The sequence below is a fragment of the Tiliqua scincoides genome, chromosome 5, assembly GCF_035046505.1.
Source record: "Tiliqua scincoides isolate rTilSci1 chromosome 5, rTilSci1.hap2, whole genome shotgun sequence".
NCBI lineage: Eukaryota > Metazoa > Chordata > Lepidosauria > Squamata > Scincidae > Tiliqua > Tiliqua scincoides.
This window is the reverse complement of record NC_089825.1, coordinates 105,749,846-105,764,594: the sequence shown is the minus strand read 5'-3', so window position 1 is coordinate 105,764,594 and position 14,749 is coordinate 105,749,846. Positions and strand designations below refer to the sequence as shown.

At 42.6% G+C, this 14,749-nt stretch overlaps 1 protein-coding gene across 1 annotated transcript; it reads right to left on the bottom strand.

The window, feature by feature from the left end:
• Positions 1–4,923: 4,923 nt before the first annotated feature.
• Positions 4,924–5,856, bottom strand: LOC136654416 (olfactory receptor 14J1-like). The gene has a single exon (XM_066631432.1). It carries the CDS (start codon positions 5,839–5,841, stop codon positions 4,924–4,926), a length of 918 nt encoding a protein of 305 aa, XP_066487529.1. The 5' UTR covers positions 5,842–5,856.
• Between the last annotated feature and the right edge of the window lie 8,893 nt (positions 5,857–14,749).

Here is a 14,749-nt window from a genome sequence, read left to right as displayed (position 1 = left end):
AATCAACTCTGCTAAGATGATCATTCTACATCTGGAACATTTTATACAATCTCTCTCTCTCTCTCTCTCTCTCTCTCTCTCTCTCTCTCTCTCTCTCTCTCTCACACACACACACACACACACACACACTCACTGTTACTGAATGTGCAGCTACCTGCAGTTCTCCAGGGAAAGAGCTTGTGTCTCATCAGAGGTGGTCTCAGGAGCCCAAACCCAAAGATTTGTTTGTTTTTTTAGGTTGTAAATCTGATGAAATACACAGCAGAGGCTGGATGGTTGTAATATGCAAATGACAAGAGCAGCCATGATGAGTTACTTCTGTGTCCTTATGTGAATATGTTCTGTGGGGATAGGGGCAACTCTAAAGGCAAACTCTAAAGACAAACTCTAAGGGGCAACTCTAAAGGCAAACCATTGATTTCGATGGTTCCCAAACTTACCTGTGTCATGAAGCCCTCAGATCCAGGAGGGGGCAGGAAGGGCAATTTGGCCAAACTGGACCCCAAGCCTGAAGGGGCCCCAGACTGGAGTAGCTAGCAAAGTCACCGCAGCCACAGCAAACAGCTTGTTCTGTAGGTAATGCTGCACTATGGAATCTTTCAAGCCAAGCAACCATGAGGAGAGTGTGGCAAGAAGAGATAGAACCCTGAAGTTGGCAGGGTGGGAATGTGGCTTCAATTGGGGCAGAACAGGGCAGGATGTTGCAAATACTTCACAGTACTGAACCTTTTCAGCTCCAGCCTTCCTAATCTAAGGTCCAATCCAATTTAGATGCTGGTCCAAAGTTGTATGGACATTCATCATAGTCTAATGGCCAAATTCTGTTGAGCCACTCTGTACTTTAATGCAGTGTGCATTACGACAGTCCCAAAACGTGACCGACCATTCTGTGAAGCCTGGCCACCATCATAAATAGATAGAAGTCGTGGCTGCTCACCAGTAGCCTATGGAGAAGATCTGGCACCACTAAATTGGGGTGGGGGGCAGTGGGTAGGGTTGGTTGGAATGGGGAGGGGAGGGAGAAGAATGGGGCAGAGACCAGGAAAGGGAGGAATGTATTTTGAGGCTGGAAAATCACCTGCAACAAGTATTGCTTTCCCATACCAAACACTGATGCTGCGCATGTGTTTTATGGGGAGGAAGCAAGGAGAGACTAGGCAGAAAGGAAGTGGAAATGGGAAGGAGGCAAAGCAAGAATTAGAGGGCCCTACTGAGTGGCTCCCTAGTCTCGTGCTTGGAGGCACTGGTTCCACCAGCACAGTACCCACACTGATGCACCCAAAATGGCTGGCTCCCAGCCCCTCATCCTGAGCTCATCCTGAGCACCAGAAATTATGCTAAAAATTGAGTTCTCCCACAGTAAGCAGCCACGTCTGCCAGAGACTACCCCTGACACTTTGCACGATCCCAGGCTACCGACAGACCCTCCAGAATATCTTCTGGTTGCTGCTTCCTAGTTGACTCCTTTCATACATAGTATTCAGTCAGTTCCACAAGGCATCCACATTCTCAGGCACACGGCAGAAGAAAGCTTCCAATGCTGGATCATAGCTTAGTGCAGCCTTTGTCACCCCTGAAGTCAACCTTGTGGGACAATGGGCAACCAAGGTGGTTAATGCAGGCCCAACTTGGCCAGAGTGGCCAGGGTGGACTCTTGGGAAGTCAGAGAAACCAGTGATGGGCAAAACATAGATTCCTTGATGACAAGTCCCATGGCATTGGGAGAGGAAGGGCACATAACTGGAATATGGGGATTCTGGGCACACAGGTCACCATCCCCTGACATGCACATCTGGATATCCATCTGGCCAAATGTGGATGGCTCATGTGTGGGAGATGACGGGGCATGTAGTGTAGCCAGGTTGGTCCTCTGCAAGGGTGCTTCAGTCAACACCAGTGAGCTGTTGCTGACAAGGAAGGTACTAACCACCCAGTGGTCCTCTAGAGAAGTAATTTTCAACCAGTGTGGTATGGCCGCAAATGGTCTGCATGTGTGATGTGGGAAATTGCGGGAGGGTCATTATCATTAGTGCCATTGGTGGATGTTGGCACCCTACCAGCAGCATGGTATGCCATGTCAATTGTCAAAAAACCTGATTGTGTGCCTTGACAATTTTAGCACCTTGTCAGTGTGCCATGAGATGAAAAAAATTGAAAATCGCTGTTCTAGAGGTTGGTTTCACTAGTGAAGGCCAATCATGGCCCATCTCCCAGGCAGCCACTCAGGAACCTTCAGCTGCCTACATATTCAGGCCCCAGCCCTGGATTAGGACCCTCTGGAAGAGTGCCCCTCCCCTTCCATGATGCTATTCCACTGAGGTGTGCTGTGAGTCACAGCACTTGTTTCCTGTACAGGCAATAGGTTTTTCCCACCTGTACATGTTACATGTATGTTAGAGTACTAGTTTCAAAAGTATGAGCAATGGAAAAACTTTTCTAAGATAGAAATGACATAACTTTAAGTCATAGAGATCAACACAATGCTTTATGTTAAGGATGCAATATGGTTTTCAATTTACAAAGTACAGTTGCATATTTCATGCAACAGAAATGTGTCCCAATCCAGCAACATGTTTTATTATTGTTGTTATTATTTTAATTAAATAAATGAGCGAGAGTTTCAAATTGTAGTATGATTCACAATTGGAGGCAATTGTGTATGTGTTTTATATGTGACAGAATTTCCACTATATCCTCTTATAGAAAATGACTTAAAATATGGAGAGGACAGGTTTTATACATTCCTGTTTTGTTAAAATCCAGCCCAAAATGTTCTTAATAGCAATATGGGAATCTGCTTGCCCTTTATTCCATTAGTAAAGCTGTCTGCAGAAAAAACAAAGTATGGAATTTGTTTATGGATAGCTTTATTTAATGTGGTAGTGAAAATATATGAACAAAGGTTGCAATCTTTGAATTAGGGACTTCTTAAATACTCTCCTGCACAAGTCAGAGGTGTTTTAAATATATTGACCTAAAATGAACAATGTCAACACAATTTAACGAGTACTTTGTACAACTGGATGCCCCGGCAATAGCACCAGTCGAATTTCAGAAGACCGGCATAATTGGCACAGTGTCCATCCTTCGTCAGTACCTCATCTACACCTAGATGTCAGGCAGATGTCTGTGTGGATGAGAATTCACTAGCTGATAAATGTTGTGGTTTTTGCGTGTCTACGATCATTGTCAGCTTGTTGTCATTTTGATGTGGATACTATTATTATATATATATATATATATATATATATATATATATATATATATATATATATATATATATATATATATATATATATATATATATATATATATATATATGAGTGATAGAGGGTAATACAAAATGACCAGGGTAATATGCCATTAACCGGCTGAATTGGCAAGCTTCTGCCTTTGAAGTTCTCTGTTTGAATGACAAAACAGATAACAACAAGCAGATGGGCATTATTTGGCAGAAGAATACCCACCTTAGCAAAGACAGTTTACAGTTTTAAAATTGTTATTCTTTCATGCTTTTTAGAGCAATTGTCTTAACTAAAAGCCTTACATTAAAACACTGGAAGAATTATTTCAGAAGCTATTTCCACAGGAGTCACACAGAAGTGCCAAAGTTATCACCATGTCTGTCTGTCAGTTATTCTTCCAAAGCTTTAAAATTAGTCTTTGTCCTTAAAGTCTAACCAATATATAGTGAGATATGGTAGCTATTAGAAGTAAATTTTAACTGCTTGATTTTATTAAAGGTTTGATTAAGCATAGAAACACATAGAATAATGAAAACTATGCCCAGTTAAAATCATGGTTAGCCTCACAGAGAAACTGCTTAGAAGGCTGTTTTGCTAGTTTCACAGACTTTGGAATTTGAAAAAGGGAGTTGCATCTCAAAGATAAAACTCCTTCTTGGCAGCAATATACGGCCAGCCAAGATGGGAAGACACACATATTTGCAACATTGTCGTATGAAGCCTTAGTATTACAGGGAAAGATTATCAGTTGGCAATGGTTTTTGGCAAACTGAAATAGGGTTTTAGCTAGCGGGACACAGACATCTGCAGAGACAGGTTAGAAAAAAATACATTTAATTAAATAAGCAAAAACATTCATGAGAAAGCCTCTGTTTGAGATACAACTGAAATGAAGAACATGAAATATGTTTAAAGCTAAGTAAGAAAAGGATTTCTTAAGAGAAATCCTATATACAGTGAGGGTTTGACTTGTTTTATGTTAAAATATATGAAAAGTATACTACTATAGACCACTTAAATGTACTCAAAGCATATAGAGTAAAACTGTTAAAGGATAGGTCAAAGGACCTTGCTTAACAAAGGTTGGCAGAGAGCCCCACAGTATTTTGCTGAGAACAGGAGAAGGAGTGAAGGAGAAGATAAGGCAGGTGGCTCAAACAAGGCCATCCTAATCAGGAAAGGAGATGTATGCCAAGAAATAGGTCTAAGGACTTGCCAAAATGTCAGTAATGAATAAAATAAGGTTACAGTGCACTCTACTGGTTCTTGAAAACTCTGTATTCCATACGTTTAATGGTATAATTTTGCCTTATTTGGAACCTGTAACTTTAAGCTCACCAATCAAATATCTCTAAGGCTATCTACAGCCTATTAAGAGTTAGCCCCATCTATGATGTCAAACTTCAGCCAATGGGAAGTTCAAAATCTTCAAACAAAGGATCCAAAATGTTAGAAAGGGTCTAGTTAAGATTGACACATTCTCTCAATCCTTTGGACAGGACTCCCTTGAGATGCCCATTGATGGCAATGTAATAAAGGTTTGCAGACAATCACCCTTGAATACTGAGTCTTGCTTTTGAACCTTGCAACACCTTGCAACATCAGGACCACTGATTTACACAATTCATACACACAGATGAAAAAAAAAATATTAAAAGAAAAACCTGTATATGGAGGACTACCTCAGACCTAATAATTTGGATAGAGCAATCTTTATGTCTTTGTTTCTCATGCTGTAGATAACTGGATTCAGCATGGGAGGAACAGTAGAATACATAATAGTAAACACCAAGTTCATGTATGAAGGGGTATTGGAGGGTGTCCTGAGGTAAGCAATGCAAGATGTAAATATAAATGTGGAAAGGACAATGAGGTGAGGGAGGCAGGTTGAGAAGGCCTTTTTCTTTCCTTGTACAGATGGGATTCTCAACACTTCTCTAGAGATCTGAACATAAGTTGTGATAACAAAAATAAAGCAGCCTAATACAATGAGGACGCTTATGACAACAGCAAGCATTTCGGTCTGATATACTTTAGAGCAGTAGAGCTTAACTAACTGTGGAATTTCACAGAAGAACTGATTGATGACATTGGAGCAGAAAGTGGCAGCAAAAGTCCCACAAGTGTGCAGTATTCCATAGAGAAGACCAGTGATCCACACACCAGAAATCATTTGCATGCAGGCTGTCCTGTTCATGATCATTTCATATTGCAATGGATTGCAAATGGCAACATACCGATCGTAGGCCATCACGGTGAGGAGGGAGAAATCTGATCCTGCAAAGATGATAAAAAACAGAACTTGAGCCACACAACAGGAATAAGAGATGTGCCTGGTGTTCAGGAGAGAATTGATCATGGATTTGGGGATAATGACTGAAACTTGTCCAAGGTCCTGCAGAGCCAGGTTCATCAGGAAGAAGTACATGGGGGTGTGCAGGCGACGGTCAAAGGCCACTGCGGAGATGATGAGAAGGTTCCCTGTCACAGCTGCCCAGTACAATACCAGGAACAAAAGGAAGTGGAGAATCTGCAGTTCCCGGGTAGGTGAGAATTCCAGGAGCAGAAATTCAGATATGGATGTTTGATTATCCATTTTTTCCTTAGGAATATGTAGCATGGCATCTATGGAAGAAAACTGCGGAGGAGAAAAAAAATAGGCTATTCATATGACCACATTACAATCTCTGTACTAAAACTCCTTTTTCAAAATTACAACTTTCAAATGCACTAGTGCTTTGTGGAACAACACCTGTTCACACCATTGCTTAGTTTAGGCAGTTTTAGTTCCAGATGTCTATGAAATACTCCCTGCTTTCAAGTGGTTGTAACTGCTGCTTTATCGTCTAATGCAGGGATGCCCAAACCCCAGCCCTGTGGCCACTTGCAGCCCTCAAGGCCTCTCAAGGCAGCCCTCAAGGAGCCCCCAGTCTCCAATGAGCCTCTGGCCCTCCAGATATTTGTTGGAGCACACACAGGTCTGACGCAACTGCCCTCAGTGTGAGGACGACTGTCTGACCTCTTGTGTGAGCTGTGAGAAGAGGGCTCCCTCCACTGCTTGTCGTTTCACGTCTGTGATGCAGTAGCGGCAGCAAAGGTGTTACATGAAAATCCCCTTTTTCCTTTTAGTTGTAATTTGCTCTCTATATCTGGTTATGTTACTAAAACATCATGCAGGCTAAACTTCTCCCAGCACACTTTTCCAAAACTCTGGTCAAGTCACAAGCTCACGGTTACACATTCCACCTCCCTATGGTCACACATTATGGGAGGAAGTCTGGCATAGTAAATCATTGTTTAAGTGTCTCCTACATTACTATATTCATTGTATTGTTTTAACCCAATCACTATTTAAGAACTGTATGCAAAAGTTTCTCCTAATCCAATCACTGTTTATGCAAACCTGAACTGCCTTATTCATTGTATTGTTTAAGTTCCTGCAGCTAGGAAGCCAACCATTTGACCACATTGAATTTTGGTGATAACATCCTGATCCTTTCAGTTCAGTTCAGTAAGACATTTATTGGCATAAAATACAGAGAAAGAACAAAACAAAACAGAATATACAAAGAGAACACAACATAAGCATAAACAGCAGTCACTACCCAGAGTCCCAGGGCTCTGCCTGGCTATTACCCCAGATAAAAAGGAAGCGACATTATCCAGAGTCTCAGAATCAGGTGTGGAAAGGAGAGACTGGAGCATGATTGAATCCTCCCAGCCCTGCATCCTAGCTAACAATGGGCCCAGATATTTCTTGCGTGATGCATCATGTAGCGGGCAGTAAAAAAAGGTATGCATTAAGGTCTCAACGCAATCCCTACCACACTTGCATTTCCTCTCTGAGTAGGGGATTCCACTGAACCTGCTAGTTAATAAGGCAGATGGAAGAGCGTTACACCTTGCCAGTGTGAAAGCTCTCCGGGTCTGTGGGCACACCAGGTGGTAAAAAGAGGAGGCCGGTTTCCCAAAAGTGGCTGGGATATGGAGATGGAGTGGAGAACATGTGGTTCTGGCGGCACTAAACAGCTCTTGTTGTTCGATATCAAGAATTCTTCCTTTTACGATTCTGTAAGCTGCATCATAGCCAATCATACCTAACTCTGCAGTGTCCAGCCCTATTGACTTAATTTTAGTTAGAAGATCCATGATCTCTATAGGCATGACTGGATCCGATAATAATTGGTACATTAGATCAGAAGAGGTAGGGTTAAATAAAATCCTAAACCAAAATTTCAGAAGTCTTAACCATGCAGTAGTCCTTAATCGAATTAACCCCACCTCGAGACACAGAACCGAGTAGGGAACGCACCTGGGTAAGCCCAAAATCTTCCATAAAAAGGAGGCTTGGATGTGTTCTAGTGATTGGTTAATAACCTTATACCAGACAGGAGAGCCATAAAGAACCTGGGAAAGAACCTTTCCCTTAAATGCCTCCAGAGCGGCCGGAACATAACCATTGCCACAGGTGAAAAAGAAACGGGAAATGGCTGAGGAAGCTAGTTTGATGCGTTCTGCACTGCCTTGCGATGAAAAGCCCAAGTGAGCCTGTAACGGAAGTTGATACCCAGGTACTTGAAATGCTTAACCTGTTCCATTTTGTTGCCATTACAAGACCACTTAAAAGCCTTCCATCTGTTAGCAAATATCATTATCTTAGATTTAGCATAATTGATCTGCAATTTGTTGGTCAAAAAATACTCTGTGGCGCGACTGAGCAGACATTTCAGGCCAATCCTAGTACGAGATATCAGTACTGCATCATCCGCGTACAGAAGTAGCGGCACTTGGCTTGCGCCAAGCTTCAGACAATGGCTATCTACTTCCTTCAGGGAAGGGGCAAGATCATTTAGAAATAGATTGAAAAGCATGGGGGCCAAGACACAGCCCTGTTTGACCCCTTTGTTAGTGATAATGGAGTGAGTTAGATTCCCCTTCCAGGAGCATCTAACCCTGCACGAGGTATTTAGATGGAGGGACCTAATCAGCAGCAGTAATCTTTTATCAATCCCCATGTCTTCCAACTTGGCCCAAAGAAGCTCCCTATCCACAGAATCAAAGGCACCTTTCAAGTCAAGGAAGGCTACATAAAGACGAGCCTTACATATCCTGACCTGCTTATAGGCCAAATGAGACAGGATCAGGCAATTATCCAAAGTTGATTTGCCCCGACAGAAGCCAGATTGTTCGGGGCCTAAGATGCCTTGCACAGTAACCCAGAGAGTAAGTTTATTGCATAGATATTTAGCCTATTACAGAAAGCAAACTGACATCCTGATCCTTTCAATGTTTTACATACCGTGCTGTGTGATAGTAAGCAAGCTACCATCCAGCTCAGCACTGTCTGAAAACCCTTTTTAAGAGAGGGCTACCTGCCACATGCTCTCTCTGGCTCTCTCTCCAAGGACCAACACATCTGTGTTGTGTCAGAGGTCCTCTTCCCATGACTCCCCCCCCCATCCAACTGCTCTACAGGACAGGTAACTATCTTGCGCATGGAACTCTTTCCCTTCGTCCCCCCTTTTTCTCCCCTTCTCTCCCCATCACAATTAGCGACTGGGTTTGGCAGATCAGGGACCCCTAAAATCCTTCTCTACAACCTTTCCTTTTTCTAATTTCCTTGGATGCACCAAATACTCTTTACATGCAACCACCATGAAAGCTAAGTACACTAGATTCAAGTACTAGGACCAAGAAACATACACTTATCATTTCTTCATGTGCATTATGTTTACCTTTGTGCTTTTGTAATAAAACTATAATCTTTTATTAAAAGTTATCTTTCTCTCAGTCTCCTCATTAAGTTAGAGGGAATTTCTCTGCACTACGCCAGCTTGTTATCCAGCCTGCGATCCTGAGGTTCCAATAAGGACAGTGTAATAATTCCCCTAAACAAAACAGCCCTTTTGGTAACAAAGGAAAGGCCAGCCTTGCTTTGTACAAGGCCTTTTATAGGCCTTGAGCTATTGAAAGACCTTCATTCATTCATAGAAGTTCACCTTTAATATATTCATTTATGTAAGCTTATGTAAATTTGTTCAAATTTTAAATGTAAATTAATTCTTCCCCCCCCCCCCCGACACATTATCAAAGAGACAATGCCTGGTCTAATGGATACAGGAGGTCCTGAGCCTAAACAGCACTTTGAAATAAGAGAGGAGTGATGTGACTGTGGTGTTGTGATTTTTCCTTAATGTTAAGCAATACCTTTACTTCTATGACTTGGAGCCTATCCTTGCAACATCGTCTGGTGTCTTTTGTTCTTACTGACAGCTGTAAAGCAGTCAGCACCAGTTATAAAAAGTGCTCTGACAGTGCGCTTCTCAACGTGGTGCCTGGGACCCTGGCAGGAAGGCTGGAGCCTTGCCACCAGCACCAGCCAAGTCCCAGAAGCCCACTGCCTAAGGAAAGAGGGCAGGGGAGGCAGGAGAGTGTGGCAGGAGAATGAGTGGGAATTAGTATGATTTAGAGCTGGCCCCCTCAAGGGTTTTGGTTTCTGCAAATTGAAAACAATGACTACAGCTTCCTTCAAGAAAAGCACTGCATTGATTTCTGTGACTTAAATTATGGCATTTCAATGTTAGCAAAGCTGTTCCTTAGCTCATTCTTTGGTCAGTGAGAGACAAATTCATTGTGTAAGGAGCACGTCTGAGTCATAGTTGTACATCCTATCCATGATCACCTTAAATTTATAGACCTTTATTTCTGACTTATAGCATTGTGACAGTCATTAAAAACATGATCTGCACATATATTTCTGGCTAAGGGATGCAAAACATGGGAGAAAAAAAACATGCAGTGATACAAAAGTTGAGGTATACAGACAGTAAATTTAACAAGGGTTAACTAAGGCTACAATCCTATCCATACTTTCCTGGGACTATGCCCCGTTGAACATAATTGTATTTACCTCTGAGTAGACAGGCATAAGATTGGAATCTAAGCAGTATAACAGTCTGAAATTAGATCAAATTGCAGAATATACCACCAGTCAAATACGTTAATGCCAGTCTATCACTTCAGTGTGTGACATTCACCCAGGTCCATCTATGTTCCAGTGTAAAATAGCATTTACTTGACTCAATGAGCATTAGAAGTAATTTGATTAAGGGCACAATCCTAACCCCCTATGTCAGTGCTTTCCAGCACTGACTTAAGGGCAATGCAGCTCTGAGGGAAGGGAACAAACATTCCCTTACTTTGAGGAGGCCTCCGTGAGTGACACCCAACTGCAGGATGCAGCACACATTCCATTGGCACCGATATGCCAGTGCTGGAAAGTACTGGCACAAGGGGTTAGGATTCTGCCCTAAGGCTGCAATCCTGTCCACACTTACCTGGGAGTAAGACCCATTGACTATAATGGGACTTGCTTCTGAGTAGGCATGCTTAGGAGCAGGCTTATTCTTCATGGTTGCTTCATGGCTGTTCCATATTGTTTATTTAAATTCATTCTCCAGGCAGACAACTCAGCTCTGCTAAAATGATCATTCTACATCTGGAACATTTTATACAATATCTCTCTCTCTCTCTCTCTCTCTCTCTCTCTCTCTCTCTCTCTCATGCACTTACTCTTACTGAATGTGCAGCTACCTGCAGTTCTCCAGGGAAAGAGCTTGTGTTTCATCAGAGGTGGTCTCAGGAGCCCAAACCCATAGACTGGTTTGCTCTTTTCAGTTGTAAATCTGATGAAATACACAGCAGAGCCTGGATGTGACCCACCATTCTGTGCAGCCTGGCCACCATCATAAGTAGATAGAAGCCTTGGCTGCTCACCAGTAGCCTATGGAGAAGCTCTGGCACCACTAAATTGGGGTGGGGGGCAGTGGGTAGGGTTCGTTGGAATGGGGAGGGGAGGGGGAAGAATGGGGCAGAGACCAGGGCAGGGAAGAATGTATTTTGAGACTGGAAAGTCACCTGCAACAAGCATTGCTATCCCATACCAAACACTGATGCTGCGCATGTGTTTCATGGGGAGGAAGCAAGGAGGGACTAGGCAGGAAGGCAGTGGAAATGGGAAGGAGGCAAAGCAAGAAATAGAGGGCCTTACTGCATGGCTCCCTAGTCTCACGCTTGGAGGCACTGGTTCCACCAGCACAGTACCCACACTGATGCCCCCAAAATGGCTGGCTCCCAGCCCCTCATCCTGAGCTCATACTGAGCACCAGTAATTATGCTAAAAATTGAGTTCTTCCACAGTAAGCTGCCACGTCTGCCAGAGACTACCCATGACACTTTGCACTATCCGAGGCTACCGACAGACCCTCCAGAATATCTTCTGGTTGCTGCTTCCTAGTTGACTCCTTTCATGCATAGTATTCAGTCAGCTCCACAAGGCATCCACATTCTCAGGCACACGGCAGTAGGAAGCTCCCAATGCTGGATCATAGTTTAGTGCAGACTTTGTCACCCCTGAAGTCAACCTTGTGGGATGATGGGCAACCAAGGTGGTTGATGCAGGCCCAACATGGCCAGAGTGGCCAGGGTGTGCTCTTGGGAAGCCAGAGAAACCAGTGATGGGGGAAACATGGATTCCTTGATGACAAGTCCCATGACATTGGGAGAGGAAGGGCACATAACCAGAATAGGGGGATTCTGGGCCCACAGGTCACCATCCCCTGACATGCTCATCTGGATATCCATCTGGCCAAATGTGGATGGCTCATGTGTGGGAGATGACGGGGCATGTAGTGTAGCCTGGTTGGTCCTCTGCTAGGGTGCTTCAGTCAACACCAGTGAGCTGCAGGCTGACAAGGAAGGTACTAACCACCCAGTGGTCCTCTAGAGAAGTAATTTTCAACCAGTGTGGTATGGCCACAAATGGTCTGCATGTGTGACATGGGAAATTGCGGGAGGGTCATTATTATTAGGGCCATTGGTGGATGTTGGCACCCTACCAGCAGCATGGTATGCCATGTCAATTGTCAAAAAACTTGATGGTGTGCCTTGACAATTTTAGCACCTTGTCAGTATGCCCTGAGATGAAAAAAATTGAAAATCGCTGTTCTAGAGGTTGGTTTCATTAGTGTTCCCATGTGGTGCAGGACGGACTAAATGAAGACTAATCATGGTCCGACTCCCAGGCAGCCACTCAGGTGTCCTCAGCTGCCTACATATTCAGGCCCCAGCCCTGGATTAGGACCCTCTGGAAGAGTGCCCCTCCCCTTCCATGATGCTATTCCACTGAGGTGTGCTGTGAGTCACAGCACTTGTTTCCTGTACAGGCAATAGATTTTCCCTACCTGTACATGTTACATGTATGTTGGAGTAGTGGTTTCCAAACATTTCTCCATTGGGGACCCACCTAAAAAAAGTTTCACTTTATGAGCCACTCAAACCTCTGTGGCTATAATGGTTATTGGGCAGCAGTGCCTCCCCCCCCCCCCAGTAGCAGGTTGTTTAACCCTTGATGCACATAGTCTAATCTGCCTTTGCAGTTTTGGGACCCACCAAAAATGGGGGCATGACCTGCTGGCAGGCCACAGACCCACAGTTTGGGAACTGCTGTAGAGCATGCCTGGTTAAACTGGTATCTGCCAGAGACACCACTGTAGCCTCAAGAATGCTCTGGTTCTTTGAGTCTAAGTAGAGCAGTGGTTTTGCCTGTAGAGTTACCCCTACCCCTACTGAAAGCATTCACTTAACAGCACAACAGTATGAGGGCTTTGGTTCTTTTCATATTCTGTTACAAACATCCAGTCTCTGTTGGGTATACCACTGGATTCACAAGTCAGGAAGTTGAATCAATCTTTTTTCTGAGTTGTGTTTGTTTGTGGGACCACTTTGGAAGGAACACAAGCTCCTCCCCAGAAGGACTTCCCAGAGTGGAAATTTCTTATAGCAAGTAAACTTTAGACTAGAACATCTTTAGTTACAGAGATAAAGGCAGTGTATAAAATGCCATGTATTCTGGGCAGATCCAGAATGGTCATCTTAGAGAATGAGTCATCTGCCTTGGTACTGGGAGGATGAATTTAAGGAAAAAATACGAAACTCAGTCAACCAACCATGAGGACTCAATCAAATTACTTCCAATACTCATTGAGTCAGGTAAATGTTATTTTACATTGGAATATAGATGGGCCTAAATGAATGTCGTACACTGAAGTGATAGAGAGGCATTAACGTATTTGACTTTGGTGGTATATTCTTCTGCGATTTATCAAATTTAAGAGTATTATACTACTTAGTTAACCCTTGTTAAAATTCACTCTCAGTGTATCTCAACTTTTGTAACACTTTTTTCCCGCCCATGTTTTGCATACCTTAGCCAGAAATACATGTGCTGATCATGTTTTTAATGACTATTTCAGTGCTGGATGCCAGAAATAAAGGTAAATAAATTTATGGTGATCATGGATAGGATGTACAACTCTGATTCAGATGTGCTCCATATACCATGAATTTGTTCCCGAATGACAAAAGTATGAGCAATGGATGAAAAAATGACAAAAACTTTGCTAAGATAGAAATTACATAACTTTAAGTCATAGAGATCAACGCAATGCTTTACGTTAAGGATGCAATAGATAATCATGGTTTTCAATTTACAAAGTAAAGTTGCATATTTCATGCAGCAGAAATGTGCCCCAATCCAGCAACATGTTTATTATTGTTGTTATTATTGTAATTAAATAAATGAACGAGAGTTTCAAATTGTAGTATGATGCGCAATTGGAAGCAATCGTGTGTGTGTTTTATATGTGACAGAATTTCCACTATATCCTCTTATAGGAAATGACTTAAAATATGGAGAGGACAGGTTTTGTACATTCCTGTTTTGTTAAAATCCAGCCCAAAATGTTCTTAATAGCAATATGGGAGTCTGCATGCCCTTTATTCCATTAGTAAAGTTGTCTGCAGAAAAAACAAAGTATGGACTTTGTTTATGGATAGCTTTATTTAATGTGGTAGTGAAAATATATGAACAAAGGTTGCAATCTTTGAATTAGGGACTTCTTAAATACTATCCTGCACAAGTCAGAGGTGTTTTAAATATATTGACCTAAAATTAGGGTTTCGGTTTTACTGAACACACATGTAAAAGTAACTGAGTTTTTACTGAGATTTAACTGAGTTTTCATATAGGAATCCAAAAGGATATTGTTTCCAAACAACCTTCCACTAAGTTTGATGTAGGTCTGGGAAGAAGTTCATAGGGAGATGGAGACTGATGCAATCTGTTTTCTTTCTTTCTTGTAATTTGAAGTTCAATTACTATATTGTAACTTCAAGTTTTAACCAGGGTCTACTTGTCAGTAGTCTTGAAGGTTTAGTCCTGAGGTTGTTGTGCAGTCATTTTTGTTTATTTATTTTTCATATTTTTAGACCACCCAGCCTCCAAGTAGCTCAGGGTAGTGTACATGGGTCCTCCCCTCCTTTTGTCCTCCCAATAATCTGTGAAATAGGTGAGGCTGAGTCATAGTGACTGGCTCAAGGTCACCTGAGTAGCTTCTTGGCTGAGCAAGGATTTGAACCTGGATCTTCCAGGTTTATGTCCAACT

What these genes read in the sequence shown, in the direction of transcription:
- LOC136654416 (XM_066631432.1), bottom strand. Translation starts at nt 5,841, where the DNA reads ATGGATAATCAAACATCCATATCTGAATTTCTGCTCCTGGAATTCTCA.